The sequence below is a fragment of the Aspergillus pseudonomiae genome, assembly GCF_009193645.1.
Source record: "Aspergillus pseudonomiae strain CBS 119388 unplaced genomic scaffold BDV37scaffold_54, whole genome shotgun sequence".
Taxonomy (NCBI): domain Eukaryota; kingdom Fungi; phylum Ascomycota; class Eurotiomycetes; order Eurotiales; family Aspergillaceae; genus Aspergillus; species Aspergillus pseudonomiae.
The window spans coordinates 187,113-212,101 of record NW_022476046.1 but is presented as its reverse complement, the minus strand read 5'-3'; the positions used below and the strand labels follow the sequence as shown (position 1 = coordinate 212,101).

At 49.7% G+C, this 24,989-nt stretch overlaps 9 protein-coding genes across 9 annotated transcripts; 5 read left to right on the top strand and 4 right to left on the bottom strand.

Moving 5' to 3' along the window:
• Window positions 1-217: 217 nt before the first annotated feature.
• farA (CeGAL family transcription factor) lies at window positions 218-3,908 on the top strand (the record flags this gene model as incomplete). The annotated part of the gene is made up of 8 exons (XM_032089928.1): window positions 218-348; window positions 553-577; window positions 924-1,045; window positions 1,126-1,920; window positions 1,976-2,404; window positions 2,458-2,640; window positions 2,693-3,664; window positions 3,723-3,908. 8 exons carry the CDS (start codon window positions 218-220, stop codon window positions 3,769-3,771), a joined length of 2,706 nt encoding a protein of 901 aa, XP_031939529.1. The 3' UTR covers window positions 3,772-3,908.
• A 665-nt stretch (window positions 3,909-4,573) lies between these two features.
• Window positions 4,574-7,673, top strand: BDV37DRAFT_273113 (cystathionine beta-lyase STR3; the record flags this gene model as incomplete). Its single annotated transcript, XM_032084999.1, has 4 exons — window positions 4,574-4,789; window positions 4,875-5,943; window positions 6,644-6,842; window positions 6,902-7,673. 4 exons carry the CDS (start codon window positions 4,574-4,576, stop codon window positions 7,671-7,673), a joined length of 2,256 nt encoding a protein of 751 aa, XP_031939528.1.
• Window positions 7,674-7,882: 209 nt separating this feature from the next.
• BDV37DRAFT_164264 (TDA10 family protein) lies at window positions 7,883-9,869 on the bottom strand. Its single transcript, XM_032079224.1, has 5 exons — window positions 9,207-9,869; window positions 8,619-9,121; window positions 8,519-8,542; window positions 8,331-8,446; window positions 7,883-8,256 (listed from the first exon to the last, which is right to left on the bottom strand). The coding sequence occupies exons 1-5, from the start codon at window positions 9,360-9,362 to the stop codon at window positions 8,093-8,095; spliced, it is 963 nt and encodes a 320-aa protein (XP_031939527.1). The 5' UTR covers window positions 9,363-9,869; the 3' UTR covers window positions 7,883-8,092.
• mfp (putative peroxisomal multifunctional beta-oxidation protein (MFP)) lies at window positions 9,870-13,357 on the top strand. The gene is made up of 5 exons (XM_032079225.1): window positions 9,870-10,532; window positions 10,601-10,937; window positions 10,994-11,083; window positions 11,135-11,522; window positions 11,574-13,357. Exons 1-5 carry the CDS (start codon window positions 10,377-10,379, stop codon window positions 13,303-13,305), a joined length of 2,703 nt encoding a protein of 900 aa, XP_031939526.1. The 5' UTR covers window positions 9,870-10,376; the 3' UTR covers window positions 13,306-13,357.
• Window positions 13,358-14,681: 1,324 nt separating this feature from the next.
• Window positions 14,682-17,307, top strand: BDV37DRAFT_253042 (E3 ubiquitin-protein ligase). Its single transcript, XM_032082521.1, has one exon. It carries the CDS (start codon window positions 14,853-14,855, stop codon window positions 16,995-16,997), a length of 2,145 nt encoding a protein of 714 aa, XP_031939525.1. The 5' UTR covers window positions 14,682-14,852; the 3' UTR covers window positions 16,998-17,307.
• Window positions 17,308-17,805: 498 nt separating this feature from the next.
• BDV37DRAFT_253041 (uncharacterized protein) lies at window positions 17,806-18,449 on the bottom strand. The gene is made up of 4 exons (XM_032082520.1): window positions 18,294-18,449; window positions 18,139-18,224; window positions 18,023-18,079; window positions 17,806-17,957 (listed from the first exon to the last, which is right to left on the bottom strand). The coding sequence occupies exons 1-4, from the start codon at window positions 18,381-18,383 to the stop codon at window positions 17,813-17,815; spliced, it is 378 nt and encodes a 125-aa protein (XP_031939524.1). The 5' UTR covers window positions 18,384-18,449; the 3' UTR covers window positions 17,806-17,812.
• Window positions 18,450-19,531: 1,082 nt separating this feature from the next.
• Window positions 19,532-21,033, bottom strand: BDV37DRAFT_273109 (class I mannose-6-phosphate isomerase; the record flags this gene model as incomplete). The annotated part of the gene is made up of 6 exons (XM_032084998.1): window positions 19,532-19,989; window positions 20,075-20,424; window positions 20,496-20,571; window positions 20,633-20,763; window positions 20,805-20,971; window positions 21,025-21,033. 6 exons carry the CDS (start codon window positions 21,031-21,033, stop codon window positions 19,532-19,534), a joined length of 1,191 nt encoding a protein of 396 aa, XP_031939523.1.
• A 504-nt stretch (window positions 21,034-21,537) lies between these two features.
• Window positions 21,538-23,175, top strand: BDV37DRAFT_295594 (Ribokinase-like protein; the record flags this gene model as incomplete). Its single annotated transcript, XM_032089927.1, has 1 exon — window positions 21,538-23,175. Exon 1 carries the CDS (start codon window positions 21,682-21,684, stop codon window positions 23,173-23,175), a length of 1,494 nt encoding a protein of 497 aa, XP_031939522.1. The 5' UTR covers window positions 21,538-21,681.
• A 399-nt stretch (window positions 23,176-23,574) lies between these two features.
• BDV37DRAFT_285009 (magnesium-dependent phosphatase-1) lies at window positions 23,575-24,254 on the bottom strand (the record flags this gene model as incomplete). The annotated part of the gene is made up of 2 exons (XM_032087628.1): window positions 23,575-24,031; window positions 24,100-24,254. 2 exons carry the CDS (start codon window positions 24,252-24,254, stop codon window positions 23,575-23,577), a joined length of 612 nt encoding a protein of 203 aa, XP_031939521.1.
• Window positions 24,255-24,989: the final 735 nt, after the last annotated feature.

The following is a 24,989-nucleotide window of genomic DNA, read 5'->3' as shown; positions in this document are numbered from 1 at the left end:
AAAAAAAGAGAACCAGAGGGGACAACAAGCGTGGTCGAGGCACGTCTTTCGGGTTCCTTGTAATTTTCTTCTTTTCTTTTCACCTGGCCTATTCTGGATTTATTACATTATTTATATTTTCTATAACCTTGGCTATATCCTCAATCCCTATATTATCGCCCTCGTCGCTCCGAGCGTTCTTTCGGTCGCGTTTTCTCTGCATGGATACTTTTTGGCCATGAGCACAACAGGAGAAAACCACACAGATTCTACTTCCAGACCAAGCCCGGCCCCGAGCGCCACAGGCTCAACGGGAACTTCAGGTATTACAGTGCGAGCCGGCCCAAACGGACAGATGAGTTTCAGAAGGTGTGTGAGATGATATTTCCTTGCCCTGGGGTGGTTCACCAAGTGTGGGTTTCTGCGCTGTCGCGGGGCTGCAGCGCACGAGGGGATGGTCGCAGATCACCAAAGTTGGAGTTGGAAAGGGTCCCTGGGTGAATGGGAACGGTCGAGATTTTAAAGGAGTACAGATGGATGCTAATCAGATTTATCTAATCGCTGTTTGAATAGACAACGTGCGTCGCGTGCTTGTGAGGTATGTCTCTTTGTTCTTATGAGGTCGACGCGACCTGTGAAAGCCTCGGCACCTCGGCACATCGCAGCTCTGCGTTGCAGCCCCCCTATCATGCTATCTACCTATCTATCAGGCAATCCTGGTGACGGTAGCATAACGCAACCACGATAATGGTTTTATTTGAGCATCTTGTTTGCTAACGTACTTTTGTGTTATCTCGTGAAGACATGCCATGCTCGAAAAGTAAGTCCCCCTGGTCCAGACTGATTTGATCTCCTTTTTGGCTCCCATTCCTTCCGGTGTCACCCGCCCGCCATGCTAGGTCTCTGCAGAAAAGGAGATCGCTAATCGCGTCATTTGCCCACAGGTACGCTGCGATGCTGCCAGTCTAGGTGTGCCATGCACCAACTGTGTGGCCTTTTCGATCGAGTGCAAGATCCCCACGCCGAAACGCAAGAAGAACCAAACAAAAGTTAGGGAGAGCTCCGGGTATGTTTTCAAATACCTCATATATCGATTCGCTGTCCACTTCATCCCAACATCTACTGATTCGCCATCGAAATGTGTAGTAGCGAAGAGAACCCCCAGAAAGAAACACCCAAGGAGGAGCAGCCGACGACGGATGGCAAGGATGCTTTCGGTTACTCGAGTAATCGAATGGCTGTCGACGGTATGCCTGTTACATCACTCACCGAGTCGCAGGCCGCTCAGCAAGCCACCCAAAATGGAGCATATGCTCAGTTCATGAAACCAAAGTTTGCGCGTGCCCCGATCAAAGAAGCTGGCCGGGTCGCTTACCTTGGCGAGTCCTCGAATCTTTCGCTCCTGGTGCAGGACCGCCATGGAACGACAGACGTTGTACATTATCCCCTTCCGCCCAATGTTCGCGGCTCTCGTGCTAGATTGGCGGATCTGGATAACCTGGAACTGGATATCCTTCACCAGCGTGGTGCCTTTCTTCTACCGCCAAAGCCTCTTTGTGATGAACTAGTCGATGCCTACTTCAAATGGGTCGCCCCCGTAGTACCCATTGTTAACCGCAGCCGTTTCATGCGACACTACCGCGACCCCAAGAACCCACCTTCCTTACTCCTCCTTCAGGCTATACTTCTCGCTGGGTCCAGGGTGTGTACAAACCCTCAGTTGATGGATGCCAATGGTTCGACAACCCCAGCAGCTATGACATTTTACAAGCGGGCAAAAGCCCTCTACGACGCTAATTACGAAGATGACCGTGTCACTATCGTCCAGGCCTTGGTACTTCTGGGCTGGTACTGGGAGGGCCCGGAGGACGTTACTAAAAACGTCTTTTACTGGACGAGAGTGGCTATGGTTGTAGCGCAAGGGTCGGGTATGCACCGAAGGTATGTTGTTGCCCTCATTGCGGAAACATTATGGACAACCATCTAATATTCACAGCGTTGAATCATCCCAACTGAGCAAGCCGGATAAAAGACTCTGGAAGCGAATTTGGTGGACTCTCTTCACAAGGGACCGATCCGTAGCAGTGGCCTTGGGGCGCCCAATCGGTATTAACACAGATGACTCGGACGTTGGCATGTTAACCGAGGACGATTTCATCGAGGACGAGGTTGACATAGCAGCCGAGCACCCGCCGGACCCCGTGCATGTACAGTTCTTCCTGCAATATGTCAAGCTCTGCGAGATCATGGGCTTGGTACTTGCGCAGCAGTACTCTGTGGCTTCGAAGTCGAGACGCATGAATGCTATGGATCTGACACATTCGGATATGGCGTTGGCAGATTGGCTCCAGAATTGCCCCAAAGAGGTGTGCTGGCAACGACAGAATCATCACTTCTGGGCTGCCCTTCTCCATGCGAACTACTAGTAAGTTTTACTATCCCTCCTTACTCTATACACAGGACTAATGCAGAGAAAAGCACTACCCTTTGTCTTTTGCATAGGGCGCACATGCCGCCAGCTTCTTCTGCCCCAAATAGTTACCGCGTAGAGGAGATGGCCTACCCCTCGCGCACAATCGCATTCCAGGCTGCCGGAATGATCACTTCTATCGTGGAAAACTTGCAGACACATCAGGAGATTCGATATACACCAGCCTTCATGTAAGTTCGATAGTATGTCCGTTTTTCGCACTAAGCACTCACAGTGTCGCAGTGTCTACAGCTTGTTCTCGGCCCTGATCATGCACGTTTATCAAATGCGGTCATCTGTGCCAACAGTTGTGGCAACATGCCAGGAGAGAATCAACATATGCATGCAGGCTCTGAAAGATGTCTCCAAAGTGTGGCTTGTGGCTAAGATGGTCCGTACTCTATTCGAATCCATTCTAGGAAACAAAGTCCTCGAGGAGCGTCTCCAGAAAGCGGCAGGCAAAAGGCATCAGAGGATAAGACACGACCAGGCCCAACATCAGTCCACAAGGAAGCCTGATCCGCCAAAGCGGAAATTCGACGATATGGACCTCGGGTTGCCAAATGGGGGTCCCACACCACCAGTCTCATATGAGCGCTCGCGGCCTCAGACGCCTGCAGTGACTCCCTCAAGAGAAATGGGACAACCCGGATTGAACGTTCCCCAAGGCTCTCCTACTGGTCCTCCCGCAGGCAACTCTCGAGGCAATACGCGGCCGACAACTCCATTCAATGCTCAATTTTCCCTCCCTGCAACGCCACCCGACCTGTTCCTGGTTACGCGTACTTCACCCAACCTTTCGCCTTCGCTTTGGGAAAACTTCCAGCCCGACCAGCTGTTCCCTGATGGCACTACCATCTTCCCTGAGTTAACTTCCCCGCAGCACAATGCCGTCGATCCCCAATTGCAGATGCCGTCTCAGCTACAGACGCAAGGCATGGATCAGCGACATATCATGCCTCATCAGATGTCCTCCCGAGGTCTTCCCGGAACACAGGGAAGCCCGGAGCTCATTTCGAACATGCCTCCCGGGATGGGTATGCAAGGTCAGCAACCACCACAGGTGTTCGGAATGGAGAATCAGCAGCCTTGGCCAATGGCAGGTTTAGAAGCAGCTCTACATACCGGGGTGGAGGCTGCTAGCCAGGATGACACCTGGAGTAATAGCTCCCGAAGTGGGCCAACCGCACCGACGACTTTGAACGTGGAAGATTGGTATGTTAAGTAGGATGCATCTGGATTCTCCTCGTACTGACGGCTCTTTGTTTCCTAGGTTCCAATTTTTCGGCATTAATGGTAGCTTCGGCGACCTGTCAACTTGAGCGTGAATATGGAATGTATATGCAATGACGACCCTTCATCATGACAAGTGTATAATATCTCTTTTCTGCTTTACAGAGGCCACTGCATTTATTCGAGCCTCTCTTGTTTGATGACCTGTCTCATTGGCGGGACAGTGACGAAAGAATCTCTGATGGACATACCAAATGGATATGCGATGAGGCTATGGAAGTCATATGCCTATGAATTTGCGGTAAAGTCGCTTGTAGCTGTCGTGCTGTACAACGACCTAACGACAGACATGCGGATGATCGCTACATGGCATATGCCTTGGTAGGATAAGGAAGAGTCACTCCTGGGACAGTTTCGTGTCTGGCGTACAGATGGAGTTTGTGTGATATTGATGTCGGTTCCCTGTTTTTCGCTGAATAGTTGTATCTGAAGAGGATTTGGATGGGCTCGAGGGGAGCCCCTGTACATACATAGAGATCTAAATCGAAGGATAGTACATAAAGACTGTCCATTTCTGCCTCAGGCGGCGAATGACGAAATCGACACTTACGTGGACTAGCCAATGAACAAGCAGGAGTGGGGAGGCCATCCTTACCGTATCGGGTAAGATAGAATGAAGGACGGGGCGATTCTCAAATGACTCTTCCGGGGAACAATAAATATTATCCTTCTTCTCCTCCCTTTCATCCTTCCATTGATTTGGCAATCGTTTTGTGATTCATTTTCTCTTCCTATACCCTACTATCTTCCGGGTATTGGCTTCTCTCGCTTCTTCAGTGCTCTATCCTTCTCTCCGTCCTTGCCCCCCTCTCTCCGCTCATCCCCGCAGCGATGTCGGCTTCAGGATCCGGTGCCGCGCCCGCGGCTTCATCCTCAGCAAATCCAGCCAAAAAGGCGTTCCCTAGCGTAGATCTTGAGGGTCACAATCTTCCGCCGTCACCAGCTCCTTCCAGTCCTCATACCGGAAGGCGCTATGCAATTGCCACAGAACTCGTCTACACCGACAGTGGTGACCAGTACAACGCTAGCAGCGTTCCCATCTACCAGGTACCATCTTCGTCGCCCTCGAAAACACCCTACTATTGAGACAAAGCTATGGATGTACCAATAGTGCTAACAATTATTGCTGTAGAGCGCTACTTTCAAACAGACATCCGGTGGTGGAGGCGGAGAGTATGATTATACCCGCTCCGGCAATCCGACTAGAACGCACCTTGAACGTCATCTAGCTAAGGTCATGTCCGCTCAGCGTGCTCTGGTGGTTTCCTCCGGCATGGCTGCATTGGATGTTATCACTCGGTTGCTTCGTCCTGGTGATGAAGTCGTGACCGGCGATGATCTTTACGGTGGAACCCACCGTCTGCTTAAATACTTGTCGACCAATGGTGGTATCATCGTCCATCATGTTGACACCACTCAGCCGGAGAAGGTGCGGGAAGTGCTGAACGAGAAGACAGCCATGGTCCTGCTCGAAACCCCTACCAACCCTCTCATTAAGGTTGTCGATATCCCCCAGATCGCTACCGCCGCACATGAAGTGAACTCTACCTGCCTTGTGGCTGTTGATAACACCATGATGTCTCCGATGTTGCTTAACCCTCTCGAACTGGGAGCAGACATTGTCTATGAAAGTGGAACCAAGTACTTGTCGGGTCACCATGATCTCATGGCTGGGGTGATCGCTGTCAATGACTTGGCTCTCGGCGAGCGATTGTACTTCCCCATCAATGCCTCTGGTTGCGGTTTGTCTCCGTTCGATTCTTGGCTGTTGATGCGTGGAGTGAAGACCCTCAAGGTACGCATGGACCAGCAGCAAGCAAACGCACAACGTATTGCGGAATTCCTCGAGTCCCATGGGTTCAAGGTCCGATACCCTGGGTTGCGGTCGCACCCTCAATATGACCTCCACCACTCGATGGCTCGTGGAGCTGGAGCTGTGCTCTCATTCGAGACGGGAGATGTCGGTGTGAGTGAGCGTATCGTTGAGAGTGCCAAGCTATGGGCTATCAGCGTTAGCTTCGGCTGCGTGAACAGTTTGATCAGCATGCCTTGCCGGATGAGTCATGCTAGTATTGATGCGAAGACGCGCCAGGAGCGCGCCATGCCGGAGGATCTTATCCGTCTGTGCGTTGGTATTGAAGATGCAGATGATCTGATTGACGATCTGACAAGGGCGGTAAGTTTGTCGCTCTCAATACCCTGTTGATAACTTTTGGTCTAATCCATTTCTTTAGCTGGTACAAGCTGGAGCCGTCAACCTGACCTTGGATGATTTCCAAGCGAACACGACCAACAATTGATTTACGTATACATAATGTACCTGCATGTGTTTTTGGGTTCTCATGGTGGAAAAATAAATGCGTGGGCATATCTCGGGTGGTACATTGATGCGGCGTTCGGAGCCTCTGCTATTTTTGCTAAAGTTTTCTTGTACAAACTGCATAAAGATGCTCTATAAAATAAACAGTATCTATATGTGATTACCCGAATCTGGTTCCCATGGCAATTCTGCGGTAAAAAGTTTTGGTCAGAAAAACCGGGTGGCAGCTATAAACGTATATCCGTGTCCTGGGGAACATTTGCCGGGGGATCGCTCGGCCGGCACCGGAGGGTTTCCGAGTCACCGGTAAGGCCTTTATCGGCCGGTCCATTCTCGTCCGCGATGATAGTCAGCGAGTCAGCATATTGCGTTTCCCCCTACGCTCGGAAATTGAGATGTCATCTCCATTCGTTTCTGCTTCGGCAGGATGTCTTTGTAATTTTGGTTACCCTGATTTCTTCTGTTGAGCCTTCTTTCCCCTACGCGACAGGTGCCCTGTTGGTGTTTACATGACGTCTCTTGTCAGCGTCGCGTCCCTTCGTTGAGCTTTTATCGTTGACTCATTTTTGCTATATTTTGAGTCTACTGTCGTTCGGCGCCATTCAAGAGTATGCCGGGAAATGCGATCTCCCCTAATGGGGCTCTCTCCATGCAGGCTGTCACTGAGCGGCCAACATCCACTTGGAATACCAGCCGATTAGGTTCGCGACTGGGCGTGGATATCGCCAGCGCTGCCACAGCAGGCGCTTTGACGTGCCCCGTTATTACTGTTATCGATCGGTAGGCGTGCAATCTCGCTGGTCCTTCGCTGCAAAAGTCTGACATCAGCTGCTTGATAGTGCGATCATCGAGAAAGCATCCAAAGGCATTCCCATTCGACAGACGATCACATCATGTTTCGGGTCTATGATTCGTCATCCAGCGGGCTTCTTCCTCAGTACACCGTTTCTCCTTATATATACACTCTACACATCGACATATCTGACCGCCAATGCCATTGACACGATTTCGTCGACCATGCGCAATGAACCGTTTTCCTCCGTATTTGCCGGAACGGCCAAGTTCCTCGCCACGACAACAGTGAACATGGGAATCTGTGTATACAAGGATGCCAGGTTCGCGCGGATATTTGGCGCACAGTCCAAACCTACACCATCTCCGTCATCCACACCTGCGCACACAGCCTCTCCCCCGGCCTCCTGTCACCCCTCCGGCGCTGCCACAGTACCCAAGGTCTCATATGCCCTCTTCTGTCTCCGCGACAGCATCACCATCTTCGCTTCCTTCAACGTCCCCACGCTAATAGCGCCATCGATCCCCGATTATATTGCATCTACACCCGGGATGAAGGCAGCGATAGCTCAATTCTCCTGTCCGGCCCTCATGCAATTCGCCAGCACACCCATGCACCTGCTGGGCCTGGATCTTTATAACCGGCAACCGCCCGGAGGGTTGGGATGGCGTGAGCGAGTATCACGTATTCGTCGGGATTATATCCCCAGCTGTTTTGCTCGGATGGGGAAGATCGTGCCCGCCTACGGTGTAGGAGGTGTGGCTAATGTGCGGCTAAGATCTGCTATGATGCAATATCTAGAACGGGCGGAGAAGTGATTTCTCCCCCTGCTGCCTCTTCTCTGCCTTTTTTGCGCGTTTAACTCTTTATCGCCCTTAATCTCTTTGTTATCCACTCTCCACTCAACTATCATTAAGGTTGGCATCGGCGTTTGGTTTTCCAATTGGCGTTGGTATAGATCTAGATCTACGTGTGACGACATCTAATGTTGATGGCCGTGGCCAGTCAGATGGTTGAGCTACTTTCTGGCCATGTCTATCCATATTCATTGTATATGTGGTTGGGAATCTGCACAGACAGACGGTAGAATATGTTTGGCTAATATATTCAGCTGAATTGGTATTGCAGTAAATATCTTTGGAACAATGACTCTTTGGAATAATGGTATTACCTGTCGATTAGATTCGACGATTCATTTGGGCTGATATCTATGTGACTTGAATCCGAAAAGTCCGACCTATATCTTGCGGACTTCTTGGACCTTTCGATTCTTGTCGACGATCAAATGAAGCTGTCTGTCCTCCCAGCCGGTAGAAGGTCTAGATGCGGCTGTTGTATGTGGAACAGGCCTGAAGGTACCTGCTCGAAGGCCTTCGGTGAAGAGCTCATATGAGGGGTAGTCTGCTTTTGTTAGCATGGCACTCTTTTCATGCATCATTTCGCAAATAGAGAAAAAAAGGAACGGGGTAGCATACAGCCATTGACAAAGTGCGTGACCTGTTCCGGGGTCATGCCCGTTCCTTTGGCAGCAAGAAGCGTTCGTTCTTGTTCCTGTCGCCAGTCATAGACAAAGTGTGAGTCTTGGGCATCACTGCAGATCACGTTAGATTCCACAAATGGATATCGAAGCAAATGGTAAAACCAGCAGGCTGGGAAACCTTACATGTGGATCAAAGCATCCAACTGACTGTAGTAGATTGTCCGTTAGCCGTTATACCTCCTACTTCAGTCGCATCCAACAAGGCAGGAGGGCCTAAACTCACTCTGTGATCAGATCATATTCCTTCAGCGCATCATTAACAGCCTTGACAGCCTCAAATGGCACATATCCCAACCGTCCATCATAGTCACCCTTCTCTTTCCGCCTAACAGCATCATCCCACCTCTCGCGCAGGAGCTGATCATCCACAGCGCGGAAACCAACACACCAGCCTTCGAATATGACTACCTTTATCTTATCCTGCTCCTCGCCATTAACGGTCTCCCATTGCGACTCGGGTACGCGATCACCCTGCCCCGCATACGCAGATTTATCATACTGCGGAATAGCCGTGGCTCGGCCCGCGCGGAGGGATTCAAAGACCTCCTTGGCTAATGGCAGATCATGTGTACCTGGTTGCCCGCGATGCTGCAGTAGCGGATTTGCAGGGTGCGACTTGGCGAGATTGATCTGTTCCTCATGGGTGAGGTATAGATCGTCAAGCGAGAGCGTGATAACGGGGAGGGAGTACGGCGGGGAGCGGAGAGTCGATTGTAGGGTGGACACCTTATAATTTTGCAATAGAACCGTCAGACAGCTATTTCGACGTAGTTCAACCAGCAGAGACTAGATTCCTCGCATCAATTCATACCAGCACCGTCTTCCCGGCCCCCTGGACGCCATTCAACCCCAGAAAGAATGGTGGGGTTCTGGCCGGGTCGTTTCCGAACCGCTCTTGGTGGGCTTTTAATCGCTCCAGCAGGAACGGGATGCAGTGTTGGGATTTGTCGTCGATGATTTCGGGCATTTTGGTGGTTTATTTTGGTCTTTACTGTGTTGGCTTTTTTGTCTTCGTGTTTTTTTTCCCTTGCTACGGCTACGTTTGTTCAGGGTGATTATGTTTTATATGGCGGACTAAGAAGAAAAGTTGCTATGTCGGAGGTGCGCCGAAGCGGAGAACCTGGAGATTCGAATGTCCGGGCGGTGGGGGACAAATGTTGTGCCTGAGAGATTAACCATGGGCCTGATCATTGTGGTGGTCTTTCAACGGCGAAAGGGATTTTGGACACGGAATCTTGTCACAGGGGGGACTGTAGTATTTAAATCTCTTGCCTTTTCGATTACTGAACATTTTGACCGTCTCAGGACCGACACGTGATGATGACGTCGAATCACATGTCTGAGTCAGCAAGGTAATCGATTACCTAATTGGGTTAGCCTGTGTATAAATCGAGGTGGTCGTATAGATTACATAATAATGCGGATACATAGTGTTAGCGTCGGCAGCCAGACATGGGAAATTTCCATGCTGGAGTGCTTGACAGAGGTGCACGGCAGCGAGATTATGCATCTAATGAGGATAGATCTCTAATATACACCATCTATGCCTAAGGAACGCCGAAATACGCGACGAAATATGGGGTTCTCGATCCAGGAGAGCTATATCGGCATGTGAAGGAGGGATCATCTGCCTAGATCCGCTTGGTGTGTGGGAACCTCCGAGCTTCAAAGCAACCACAAAGATGCCGAGGTTCCAAATTCATAGCGTCCTTGCCGAGCACCGCGACCGTCCATTTACTCCCCCAGATCTAAAGGCTTCTTCAACTCTGTTCTCCCCCAGACTTTCCCCTCATACTTAAACTTACCACTGACCTCCCTAAGTCTTCCTTGAACTTTGAATACTTTGTCTATCCTCCTCTCCTCCCCTCTTCTCCCTTCCTCCTCAATACTACTGAAACATTCTGTGCGGAGGCACCACGTCATTACATTCTCTGTGCTTTGATTTTCCCTTTCCTTTTTGTTGTAATTATACCCGTACAAGATGTCTGAGCTGCGCTTCGACAACCAAACCGTCGTTGTGACGGGAGCCGGCGGTGGTCTCGGTAAGGCCTATGCTACCTTCTTTGCCTCGAGGGGCGCAAACGTCGTTGTGAACGACTTGGGTGGTTCTCACTCTGGTGAAGGCCAGTCGTCAAAGGTACGAGCCGAATTATGGTCACATGCAGGTTCTGGAATACGGTTACTAACATGGACTCTCGACTATAGGCTGCTGATGTGGTCGTCGAGGAGATCCGCGCTGCTGGAGGCAAGGCAGTCGCCAACTACGACAGCGTTGAGAACGGCGAAGCTATTATTGATACCGCCATCAAGAACTTCGGCCGCGTTGATGTCCTCATTAACAACGCCGGTATTCTCCGGGATGTCAGCTTTAAGAACATGAAGGACCAGGACTGGGACCTTATCACCAAAGTTCACACCTATGGTGCATACAAGTGCGCAAGAGCCGCATGGCCTCATTTCCGGAAACAGAAGTACGGCCGTGTCATTAACACTGCCTCGGCTGCTGGCCTCTTCGGTAACTTTGGCCAGGCCAACTACTCTGGTAGGTGCCTCTGAATACAGACTATTCATAGATCAAGAACCTGACAGTACATTTAGCCGCGAAGCTCGGTCAGGTCGGTTTCACCGAGACCCTCGCCAAGGAGGGCGCCAAGTACAACATCATTGCCAACGTCATTGCACCTATCGGTATGCAAAGAATCCCAATCATTTATTGTACCGAATACTGACTTGGAACAGCCGCTAGCCGCATGACTGCCACCATTATGCCCCAGGATGTTCTGGACCTTCTCAAGCCCGAATGGGTTGTTCCCTTGGTGGCCGCTTTGGTGCACCCCTCTAACACAACCGAGACCGGTGGAATCTACGAAGTCGGTGGTGGCCACGCTGCCAAGCTGCGCTGGGAGCGTGCCAAGGGTGCTCTGCTCAAGACCGACGACTCCTTGACCCCCGGTGCTATCGCTAGGAAGTGGAACGATGTCAACGACTTCTCTCAGCCCGAGTACCCTACTGGCCCGGCTGACTTCATGACCCTCTTGGAGCAGGGCCTGAAGACCCCCAGCGCCCCGTCTGGCGAGGAGCCTGACTTCAAGGGCAAGGTTGCTCTTGTCACTGGTGGTGGTAACGGGTATGTGTTTCAGAACATTGCTTGAAGATTACTGTCTCTAACTCTTTATAGTCTCGGACGCGCGTACTGTCTGCTCTTTGCCAAGTATGGCGCCTCTGTGGTGGTGAACGATCTGGTCGACCCTGAGCCTGTTGTGCAGGAAATTAAGAAGATGGGTGGAAAGGCTGTCGGTAACAAGGCTTCCTGCGAAGATGGCGCCGCCGTTGTTAAGACTGCCATCGATGCTTTCGGACGTATTGATATTCTGATCAACAACGCCGGTATCCTGCGTGACAAGGCCTTCACCAACATGAACGACGACCTGTGGAACCCTGTTATCAATGTCCACCTCCGTGGTACCTACAAGGTTACCCAGGCCGCCTGGCCTTACATGCTTAAGCAGAAGTATGGCCGTATCGTCAACACTGCAAGCACCAGCGGTATCTACGGTAACTTCGGCCAGGCCAACTACGCCGCGGCGAAGCTTGGCATCCTCGGTTTCTCCCGTACCCTCGCCATCGAGGGCGCCAAGTACAACATCAAGGTCAACACCATCGCTCCTAACGCCGGTACCAACATGACCCGTACTATCATGCCCGAGGAGATGGTCCAGGCCTTCAAGCCTGACTACGTTGCTCCTCTCGTGGTTCTTCTTTCCTCGGACCTTGTCCCTGGAACCGGTACCAAGGGTCTGTACGAGTGCGGCAGCGGCTGGTTCTCTAACACTCGCTGGCAGCGCTCTGGTGGTCACGGTTTCCCTGTGGACGTCAAGTTGACCCCCGAGGAGGTTGTGAAGAACTGGAACAAGATCACCAACTTCGACGACGGCCGCGCGGACCACCCCGAGGACAGCCAGGCTGGTTCTGAGAAGGTCATGGCCAACATGGGCAACCGCAGTGATGCCTCCGAGGGTGGCAACGACATCTTGGCCAACATTGAGAAGGCCAAGCAGGCGACCACCGACGGCACTGCTTTTGAGTACTCCGACCGGGATGTCATTCTCTACAACCTCAGCCTGGGTGCTAAGCGCACCGACCTGCCTTTCGTGTACGAGAACAATGAGCACTTCCAGGCCATTCCCACCTTCGGTGTGATCCCTTGGTTCAACACCACCGTGCCTTACAACATGGACGACATTGTGAAGAACTTCTCCCCCATGATGCTGCTGCACGGTGAACAGTACATGGAGATCCGCAAATTCCCCATCCCCACCGAGGCCAAGACCCTGACCTTCCCCAAGCTCATTGACGTCGTTGACAAGGGTGCCGCTGCTCTCGTCGTTGCCGGTTTCACCACCAAGGACGCGAAGACTGGAGAGGACCTCTTCTACAACGAGTCCACCGTTTTCATCCGTGGCAGTGGCGGCTTCGGCGGATCCCCCAAGCCCACCGCTGCCCGCCCCAAGGGAGCCACCGCGGCGTACAAGACTCCTCAGCGCAAGCCGGATGCTGTTGTCGAGGAGAAGACCTCCGAGGATCAGGCTGCCCTCTACCGTCTCAACGGCGACCGCAACCCTCTTCACATTGACCCTGAGTTCAGCAAGGTCGGTGGCTTCAAGACTCCTATCCTGCACGGTCTGTGCTCCCTGGGTGTCTCTGGTAAGCACGTGTACAGCAAGTTCGGTGCCTACAAGAACATCAAGGTTCGCTTTGCCGGTGTCGTCCTGCCCGGTCAGACTCTGAGGACCGAGATGTGGAAGGAGGGCAACACCGTCCTGTTCCAGACCACTGTTGTGGAGACTGGCAAGCCCGCCATTAGCGGCGCCGGTGTTGAGCTGTTGGACGGAGCCAAGGCCAAACTGTAAATTATAATTAAACCGACTACTTTTTGCGTGATGGCGAAATGATGGGATTAAATTGTGTACATAGATATTACGATTTCTGTTTCTTTCCAATTTAGCAATCTCCTTCAGGTTGAATTTAAAAATATGCTTGCTTTTTCAACTCGATGTATCTGAACGAGAATGGGACTTGTTCTTGGTTGAGAATACATGTCCAGGCCTTGTAGAAGCTTCTTCTAGTATACGGGTAGAACATGTTGGATAGATCTACAAATGAAAGTCAACGCCACTACCACCCATATGCCGAAGACCAAGTTGGTATATAGCTGAAGAATAAATAGCCCCACCGTTCGATAAGCGACGCAAAATTAAACTTGACTCTCCATATGTACCCACCAAGTTCAAGCCCATATCAATGATCTCCCTAGGGCCTACATTAGCTCGAATTTGTATTCTAGAATTCACACTATATGTGATCCACTGTTCAACTCTCGATGTACACCGTAGAGCCTGTGCCTCACATCTCAACTCCCAAGCTAATACGAAGTATTCCATGTCGGCCACTGCCCCACTGCCTGGATCAAATCGACAGCACCGGGAGCTGGGAATAGTGCTAGTTTATAGTATAATAGATGATCTCTTTGTCGGGCTAAAACAGATACCCGTGGAGAGACCTGGGAACTGGGAATCGTTGTCTTACCACTTGATCCTACAAGAAGATCATTATGCTGACTCTCATACGCACCCAAATTTGCCCTGGCCTGGTCAAGTCCATTGAGCCAATTATCAACTTGATCGGACTAAGAATATGGGTTGGCGGGCACGAAGCTCGCTTTTCCAGGCTGTCTTGCCGGCACTGTATAGCATGTGACTTGCTTTATCGCGGATTCACACCTTGAGATACCTCGGTCTCACTATGTCGGGTGATATAGGCGGCAGGTGAGATTCAATTCACCTACAACTGCATATCTCTCTGAATGTCTCTGGGGCGTTTAACGTACCTTGTATGGAAACCGAGGTAAATAGCCCTAAAGACACAGGTAAAATACGGTATAGTGAGTGCTTTATGGAGTTGTTCATCTCTACAAGCATAGTCAGTCATGTTTGTTTCTCGACATTTTCACAATATCTTCTCTCCAATGCTATAATACACTAGAGATTGCACCTATTTGCTATATTTTGAGATGCGCAGATTCGTTCTATGAACTTAGAATCTACATAGAGACTTACTAGTATATTCTAGCGGCCTCTAACGCTATGTATATATTTTGTAGATCAGAGATATAATTTATATTTAACTATAGGAATAGTGTTCAGTAGTGACGGGTAGAAGGTCTAGATTCCCCCAACATCGGCCCGCCGTACGGTCATGTACCGTAACACAATACCATTGACTGGTTGTCAACTTCACTCAACCGTCTCCATAACTCTCCAACTCCACTTATCTCTAGGCAGACAATTTATTAACTCTCAATTTCGAGCGCATCCTCAGGCTACCCCGTATACCCCCTTACTTTAACTTCTTTTCGCCTCAGGCCGACCATGTAGCAGACTTCCCCATCGATACAACGATGGTCCTCTCTCTACCTGTCCCGAGTTTCTCCAAATCCCCAACAACAACATCAACATCATCTCCCCTCCGGCCCAACGACACCAGCCAATCCACCACCATCAGCGAAGCCCTCCGCAACAACCCATTCGGAACTACCTCACGCTCGCGTCTAATCCCCACATCCACCACTCCAACCGCAGAACAAACCCGCGAACAAGAAGAGCTCAACAACGCCCTAGAGACCCTCGCACGAATCTTCCCGGACGTGAAGATCGAAGTCTTCCGCGAATTACTTGTGCGATTCGACGGGCAGAGCCGACTGCATGTCTGTGTTGAGCAGCTCTTGCGTCATAAAGAGGAATGGGTCGCCGGCCGGTGGAACGTCCCTGGGGATACCGCCGAGGTGGTTCCGGTGACTGGGACCGGGGTGGTCCCGCGGAATGAACGGTTTCGGACGACTGAGTACAAGATCGCTGTGAGAACGGTGCTGCTGAAGGAATTCAGCGGGTTGAGCAAGAGTACGGTCGATGCGGTTCTGGCGGAAGTGAATTTCTGTTATGTGCGGGCGAGACCGACGTTAAGAGATCTTTCGAAGAGGACGTGGCGGGCGACGTTTAATAGTCTGTTTCCTTCTTTTAAGAGTAAGAGAGATAAAGAGGAGAGTCCCTTGATTGTGTGGCAGCGGCAGGCGAATGGGGAGGCGGTTCCGGCGTTGAAGGAGACGGGGTGTGCGGAGTTAGATCGGGAATTGTATGATGCTTTGCTGGCGCCGCTGCTGAGCGCGAAGAAAGAAGAGTGTGAGGATCGGGATCGGAGGTTGGCGGAGGAACTAAATCAGGATGAGGCGAAAGCAGCTGCTGCGCTCTACGAGTGCGAGTGCTGTTTATCCGACGTGACGTTCGAGCAGATCTCGACTTGTTCGGAGAATATGCATATCATCTGTTATGACTGTATCCGGCGGACGATCCAGGAGGCGCTGTTCGGCCAGGGCTGGGGGAAATCGGTCGATGTGGAGCGGTCGACTCTGAAGTGTCTGACCCCGTTCGCTCATGATGGCTGTAATGGGAGCTTGCATCCGGAGGTCGTTAAACGAGCTATTCTCCTTGATAAGGGCGGAATTGAGACCTATCTTAAGTTTGAAGGTCGGCTGGCTTCAGACGCTCTTCTCAAGTCTCAGCTGAAGCTCATTCGCTGCCCCTTTTGCTCGTACGCGGAGGTTGATTCGGTTTATCATCCATCGGCAAAGGGGATCACTTGGCGCTTTCGTCGGGATGGGATCATCTCCACGATTATACTTACCATCCTCCTCCTAGATACGATACCCTTGCTCTTCATTCCCGTGATTATTCTCTACATTCTAGATCCTTCCACCGTTCAGAACTTCCTGCGCAACTCTTTTCTGAACCTGTGTCTTAAGGTGCGGCCGAAGAGGTTCACCTGCGCAAACCCATTATGTCAACGCGTCAGCTGCATAACATGCCAAAAGCCATGGCGTGACCCTCATGTCTGCTTTGAACCACTCTTGCTCGATTTACGAGCCACTGTGGAGGCCGCTCGCACGGCTGCAGTGAAACGCACCTGTCCCCGCTGCGGTCTGTCCTTCGTCAAATCCTCTGGCTGCAACAAGTTAACCTGCGTCTGCGGGTACTCCATGTGCTACCTCTGTCGCAAAGGCCTCAGCCCCCCATCCAAAGCCCCCCAATGGTTCCGTCCCAGGCAACGTCAACAAGAAAACATCAACCCAGCAAATGAAGCAGAGCACGACAACCAAAACATCGATGACGAAGAATTCGAAGAACCAGAGGGCTACAAGCATTTCTGCGAACATTTCCGCATCAACCCAGGAGCTCGCTGTACCGAGTGCAACAAATGCGAGCTCTATCAAGACGAAGACGAAGAAGCCGTCGCGCGTCGTGCGGGCGAGAAAGCCGAACGTGAATGGCGCATGCGGCAAGGCATGGCCAGCGTCGGAGTCCGGTCTTTCCAGGTCAACAGGTCCTTCTCACGACAGAACAAGTCAGGCGGCGGATTATCATTGCCAGGTCAAGGGAAGAATCTGACCTACTGGGTAGATGAAGTGTGGCGGGAGGGCCGGTGGAAGATGGAAGGACAGGCCTTTGTGGATTGGGTCGTAGAACGGGTGGTTGTCATTGATGAGATTTGAGCTTTTTCTTTCCAGATTTCGGTCTTTTTGGGTTTTACTTAGATCGTGTTTTAATATCGGCGTTTGGCATTGGGCAAAACAGACCCGTTGCATGGATTCTTTGATGATGTGACGAGATATGACATTCCTTTGGCTACTTGACGTTCTCTTCTCTATTGGATTAATATACCTCTGCCATTTGAGATACATTGTGCTACATTTTCCCCAATAAAGTAGTTTATGTCTGTATTATACTTCCACATCCCTCGTGTGAGTTGACTCCCAGAAAGTAAACCCGAACTCCATTTCAGATCACTGCTCTACAGCGATGACAGAATCGCAACGGACCAACGGTATACGACATCCTCTCTTGGCCCGAGGTAGGCGGCGCATCTCCTGCGGCGAACGACTAGTACTAGTTAGTTAAGTTAGGGACCAGTTCTCTCCGTCTAAACAATATCTAGCTATATCATCCACGGATGAAGTAGACTGTGCTAAAAGGGCCATCGTGAAGAATGGGGATACGTGAGCGCTACGGTCTTGCCAATCACTCAAGACAGTCATCACATAAAGGGTGTATACCTCATGACTGCTTCCTAACAACAGAGATGATCGACGGATCGATATCATTTCAACCTAGATTGAGTCGTGGTGGGGAATATCTCCATGCACATATCAATCGTCTATGCACGAAGTTGTACTTTTCACGAAACGACACTTTCCTAATGTTAACAATACATACGATTAAAACCCTTTCATTGTTTATTTATGAATCCAACGGTGTAGTTCTGCTCAGGGGAGGAAGTACCCCCAACACCATTTTGAAGGCCGGCATCTCACGACTCCTCAACGGTACTATCGAAGCAAAGAACGCTAGCCGAAAGGTTGCTAACTTTCTGATCATCGGTATCCCACTCGCTAAATGTGCAGATACCAGGGTCCTCCACTGAATACAAGATTGGCTCTTTGCATTTCTCATCCCTATACCAATATCAGCGCCTTCAGCTTATATTACATCGATCAAGATGGGGAGGCCGGATACTCACTTATAGAAATTGCACACAATATCTTCAGGTACTTTCACCCCGACCACTTTTCCGGCCCTATATTAATTGGTACCATTAGTTCCAACTCTGTGTTGCCAACCGTCGTGTTCACGTACAATGCTTCTGGTACGAGAGTGCATTTGTTGTTTGGCTGGATCAGGGCTGTTTCACCCGTGCAAGGCTCCTCCGAGTAAAGGGTAACCTAGGGGAGAGCACACTTAGCAAATTCTTCAAGGAAGCAGGCTAGGGGTGTTGAACTGGTTGAGCTTACATTCTCTGCTGCCAGAGCGGGGGCCATGCAGGAGAAAATGGCGAGCGCGATGAATTTAGAAGAGACCATCGTGAATCGGTCAGTTTTCATGGGTTGTATATTAAAGAAGGCGAGGGAATCTCTGGGTGAACGAATAAATTCGAGCGGATTTATCGCTCTTAAAAGAACGGCGGAATGATAAACATTGCTGGGGAACGGCGGAGGAATCCATCTCCAGGGGAGCTCATGCAGGCCTACTCCACTCGTACATTAGTGCATACATGCCCCGCATACCTATTACATACTAGTATGTAAGGGCCTTCGCGACCCATACAAGCAATAGTAACAATGGCGAAATGTGGATAAGATCGTTGTCCCCGAGCCCTCGCATTAGTGAACTATAATTTCACTCAATGGCAGCAAATGCAAGCTAGACCCTGAGGGAACGAAACAAATCTATCAGATTACTAAAGTCAATTGGAAGCAATCCGCAGTGAGCACTTTCGTGTCTGATATTAACTCTATTTATATGCTGATATAGAACTTGCTGTTCGATGGTTCCTAAGTCTAAATCATGAACGTAAGGTGGGGGTTTATACGCAGGTCTTGTTGGGAACCAACCCTTTACTCCTGCGTATGGGAAGAAACATTGTCCTGTACTCCAATAAGCTTTATAGCTCATTTATTCCTACATCTGCATGTCAGACATGACCTCTTACGCTTCATGTTCTTGAACCGACGGTATTAATGCACCGTCTCAGGAATGCGTCGAAACCTTTTCACTAATATGTTCCGACTAGGATAGGGTTATGTCCAACAATTAGATTGTACTACTCTAATTAAAATTTAATAATAACTACCTAGATATAATAAATTAATCTAAATTAACTATTTAACTTTTGGTTTAACTATAATTAAATATAGAAATTTTATTAAATTAACTCTAACTTAGTAATTAGGTATAACTGACCTCATTAACCTAACTTAACCTAGCCAAATGCCAGTCTGGTTTTGTATAAAAATAGACTTTAAGAGGGGCCTATTAGGGGGCCTATTATAGATCTAGGGATTAGGTTTAGACCTGGTAGTTAAGGCCTAGGGCCTATGTGAGTTAGGCCTTGGGCCCGGAGTTTGGGCCCATTCATAAGCCCTGAAGAAGACGAGGAACATCAATAATGGGATCAACATTGGAGCTCAAGGCCACTCATATTGTCTCATCTCATCGGAGGAACATCTTTGTCAAGACTCAAATCTCTGTTTTATAATGTGGAGTTGTACTCCTCAATCTCACAAAAGGATTGAAACAGGATTAACGGTTCCTCACTTCTGCTCTGGATAAAGATCTCCTTCCCGGCGCCTGCGAAAAAGACGTGACCACACTCAATCGGTTCGGTATGGTCTCCTACGCCAATCTTCCCACTTCCCTGGGTGCATATCAGGACTGTAGGGCCATGAAACGCTCGGAAGTTCGCCGTTGCAAACTGGGGCGCTAGGGAAGTTTTGATGATATTAAACTCTTCGGCGAGTGATACATATAATACCGATGTGGATTGCCGAGAACTCATTTCCACCAGCAAATAGGGAGTGGGTGTTCTTACAACGAAGGGTGGCAGGCACTCATATGTGAGCATCGATATGAGCGTATCGACATCCTTGGTTTTCCGTGTGAACCCTGCCCGTACCACATTCGCCGATGAGGCCATGCATTCGATGCCGTCTGAAAGGGAAAAGAAAAACCAGCCCGTTAGATATGGCAGATTAAAAGTTATAGATCTGTATTAGGAGAAGAAGAAGCAACATACCGCCACTTAGGTAAGCGTGAAGTTCATTAGATCTCACAAATAAAGCTTCCCCGGGGCTTAGGCAGACGTGGTTCATGAATAGGACGGCGAAAAGCCCAACATCATAGGGGTAATGCTGACTCAATTGAAGGATAAGATCAGTGAGATTGCCATGCTCGACCGCCAGAGATCCATTTCTTGGTCTGCTACTCGCGAAGCGGATCAAGTCTTCTGCACACGCTCGGATTCGTGATGGATGCGCGGTAAGTAGCTCTGACCAGGCCTTCTTCAGCGCTATTCCAGCGCTTTTTTGACCATACTCATTTCCTGCGCTGTCGCAGGCGGACTGTAATTCCATAGCAGTGGCATCACTGATGAGATTTCGTAGCGGTGGTACACAAGAAAGAAAACGAGCAATCTCTTTCAGGGGCCGAAATCACACAACGCTTCGAATGGGGTTAACGCGACAATCATTTCGGGCTTATGGTTCGAATCTATAATTAAAATTATATATATTTCTATCCCATATATTCTTTACTAGGGTATAGGCAAAGCCACTCCCCCGCCTGGTCAGCTTACCAGGATATGTAAGCGGATCCCTTGCGTGTAAGTCTTGGGCATGGTTTCGGTCCGGGTGAGCTTGTATACAAAGCGGCTCTCTGATGGAAAGAACTTTGAATAGAAACGGTAGTGTCGTACAGAATCTCTGGCTCACATGGGTTGAGAGCAGGTGTGGGTTATCCCTAAGGACATCTTGTAACGACTGGCGGAAAGGTCATAAGAAGGAAGAGAGGGATGTGCTCCCATCCAAAACTCAGCATAGGGTTTATTCTCATCCAAGGCATTGTCCTCTACGGCGGACGTGGTGACAGCAAATTGGGCCACTATGGATTGCTTTCCAAGCTTTCCTTTGCTGATCTTTAGTCTCCATTCTCAAATTCTCTCCCCTCCACATATAGAGAAGTTCTTACCCCAATCATTGTTAGAAACTCCTTAGACGCTCAGTTAGTACAATTTCAATCATCAGAGCATTATATTAAACCCACCACACTTCAATCGCCTTAAATGGCTCCCGTGTGTTGCGTTGGTCTGGTGATGCTCATTGGTCTCCATCCTAACCCAGAATTACAAACAAATGATTCTTGACGAGATAGCAGGTCGTAACAGAATGACTCCAAGGAAAGGGAACGAATATTTGCTGTAGATCAGTTTACCCCTAAAGTTGTACTTCCTGCAAAACTTCCTCCTATGGACTAGCACCGTATCTGCAAGAAACCCCACTTTTGGTGCTCAACTGCGGTTTCCTGGCTGACTGACAAAAACTACTTAAATGAGGGATCGCGGGTGAATAGTTATGATCTACTGGTGCCACGTATGTACGATCGATCAGCATTCTTCAGCCCCGCTACGTCCGCAGCTGAGGTTCAGCTACGGAGTACACTCGCCACGCTAGGGGTAAAATCACAGAGATTGTTGGCGTATGAGTAGTAGGTACTAATGCAACCCTCAACCAAAATAAAGTTATGAGAGACATATTACTAGAGGAGCGCCAGGTCGTAATCCATTACTGATGCATTACTGATGCATCGAGAAACCAACATTTTTCAAAAAGACTATTTGCTGATAATATGCTCTCGGAAGACTCAGCTGCTCACCCTTACGCCGAAGGGCCCCTTCTCGTCGTCGGGGATCTGATTCTGGACCAATTTATCCGTGGGAGCGTCAAGAGGATTTCTCCAGAAGCACCAGTGCCAGTTGTGGAGCAACAGGAGGCGGCATTCTATCCCGGCGGTGCTGCCAATGTGGCCTGCAACCTTGCTGCACTTGGTGCGTCGGTAGTCTTGGTTGGAGCGATTGGAGACGATGAAGAAGGCAGACAACTGATATGCTCCCTGTCGCAATCCAAGATTGACACCAGTTTGATTCAGGTCATTCCTGGGAGGCCAACGAGCCTCAAGACTCGAATCATTGCAGAGCAGCAACAAATTGTCCGCGTTGACCGTGAGTCAACCGCACCGGTGGGGGAGCAAGACGTGTCACGCGTACTCGAGGCTATCCAAGGGTGTCTAGTAGGTTGCGCCGGTCTAGTGTTGTCGGACTACAATAAGGGTTTCCTTACTCCGTCACTCGTAACGGCGATTATCCGCAAGGCACAATCGCTGGAGAAGACGGTCATTGCGGATACGAAACATCAGGTGCCCGACCACTATTGCGGTGTCACCGCTTTGACACCCAATATGAACGAGCTCCAGCTTTGCACTGGTCGATTATTGCGCTCTCCGTCAGATGTCAATGTGGCTGCAAGAGAGCTCATGACCAAGATTCAGGCATCCGTGCTTCTTGTCACGTGTGGACAGGACGGTATAAAGTTGTATGAATCGGACTCTCAACAAAGCACACACTTTCCGGGCCATGCAAGAATAGTAGCTGATGTCAGTGGTGCGGGAGATACTGTGCTTGCAGTATTCACCTGGGCTCTCACTATCCGCAGATCCTCAGTCCATCAGGCCGCAAAGTTGGCCAACCACGCAGGCACCCTTGCCGTTGGCAAGAAGGGAATCAGCACAATTGACGTAAATGAACTGCTCTCCTTTGTGATGGACCGTTCAGCCAATTCGCTGGACCGAAGACTTAGCCCAAGCAAGAATCGGACCCTCGAGCAACTTCTACTCGAAATTCACACGGTGCGCCAGTCCCAGCCGTCAGCGAAAATTGTTTTCACAAATGGTTGCTTTGATATGCTTCATGCCGAACACGTCAGTTACTTGCAGAAAGCCAAGGCTCTCGGGGATCTTTTGCTCGTGGGGCTCAACTCAGACTCTTCTGTACGGCAGATCAAGGGTAACCGTCGCCCTATCGTCCCCGAGGCCCAACGAGTTCAGACTCTGGCTGGGCTAGACTGTGTGGACTTTGTGGTTCTGTTCGACCAAGAAACTCCCCTTGATCTGATTCAGGCTATCAAGCCGGACTTTCTTGTCAAGGGAAGTGACTATGAATTGCATCAAGTGGTCGGACGCGACTTTGTAGAGGCCAACGGGGGGCGGGTGGAACTTCTTCCATCGAACCGGGGCATTTCCACCACGAAAATAATCCAGGAAATCATGAATCGTTACAGCGAGTAGCCCTTCACCATCGACATGCTCAATTCCAATTCCTGTTCACCGAGGCTCACCAGTATCGTAGGTCAACAATCGTAAGGCTAAATACTACTTGTCTATTGCACAAGGACTACTTTAAAGGCAGAAAGGTGAAATAACCGGGAAGAATTTCTTGCTCTACCAAACCTTTTCCAGATGAGATCATGAGACAACGACGAGAGAGACATCAGGGACACATGCAAAACTAAGCCAGTCTATCGTACCAGGAACAGAGTGCAGAAGCGAGATAAGCCGGTGGCGCCCCTAGTGTGTGTGTTATATCATCCTAAGTGGTCTAGGATGCACACCTGAAGTTGCCACCGCAATTCCGTGAAGGTGAAGCTTCCAAGCGTGATGAGATATACCCCTATATACAAGCATTTTCTATATGGAATACTCATTATCAGTCGTCTTCTGTCCAATCCCATTCCGCTTCCGCCATGCCCTAACTCCGCGATCCACCTCGTCCCTAGTTATTCCACCCCTAATCAAACAGAATGTGACCCCAAGCTCAGTCTCCACGTCATGGTTACGCGCTTCGTCGTCAAAGAACAATATATCCTCATAGGCAATGCCGCTGGCATGATGGATGCGCATAAAATGTTGCTTTTTAGTCCCAGGGACAATTTGGATGTAGTCAAAGTAGTTCCGCGCGCACACAGAGGGCGTATTTAGAGTGGTGTTATCCGAGAACGCGGGATTGATGTGCAGGGCTTCGAGTATGGCAAGGGCCAAATCGGGAGCATGGCTCCGCGAAGCGAGTGCCAAGGGGATTGAGCGATCCTTGCAGGAGGAGAGGATTGAAGATACAGCGGGATAGAAGGCGAAGGACTTACCCCGTCTATTTGGTTGAGAGAGTTTAGGCAAACGAAACTAGTAATGGAACTCCACGATTCTATCCTGACATACCGGTCCACGATGCATGAATTGTTGTCGCGAGCCTCGACCGGCTCGCTAACATCCGCGTCGACCTTGAATGGCCATAATGTGTGGTCCAGGTCAAAAGCGATGAGGCGTGGCAGAGGTAGGCCGTCTGTGAAGGTCATTGGCTCAGCGTGGGTCATGGTTGATTATTTCTTGACTCTTAGTAAATAGCAGATTGGTGGAAAGAAAGTGCAGTGTGGGTAGAAGTCATCCAGAGTTTCTCGGGCTATTGTCCGCTAGGAAGTAAGCGTGAAATATAGATCGTTAGATCTCAGATCTTCGATCCGTTGCGCACCCTACAGGGGCACTAACCCTAAAACCCTGGGCTTGTAGCGTGAAGGATCATCCATACGTTTACGTGGCACTGTGGAAGGGAATTGTGCACTTACTGATATATGCTTATAATGTTATTTTCTTTATTATTTAAATAAGAGAAAGTATAGAATTTAGTAAATCTAGAAATAAACTTGCAGTCGTTGATAGAGTCCGAGATATGACTTCTATTATAATCTTTATTATAAGATAAGAGTAGTCTTCTTCAGGGCCCCCCAAAGCCCATTTTTGCATAAATATTGGTCTTGGCATACATAAAGATGCTTACTAAGTAGGATAAATCAAGTTTTTTACATAAAGCCCTATGTTTGCACTATTTGGGGCCCAAAGCCCAACCCATCGTGGGCTTGGGCCGGGTTGGGCCCGGGCCGGGATGGGCCGTGAAGAAGCCTAAAAATTTAAGTATATGTTAGAAACTCTGCGTGGCTTGGCTCGCCGAAATGAGCAAGAATATACATTGGAAAATGGACTTCTTCTATTTAAGAAATTGATCTGAAGAAAATAAGTTGAGGGTCCGTTTAGCCTTGTTTGTGTAGTGATGG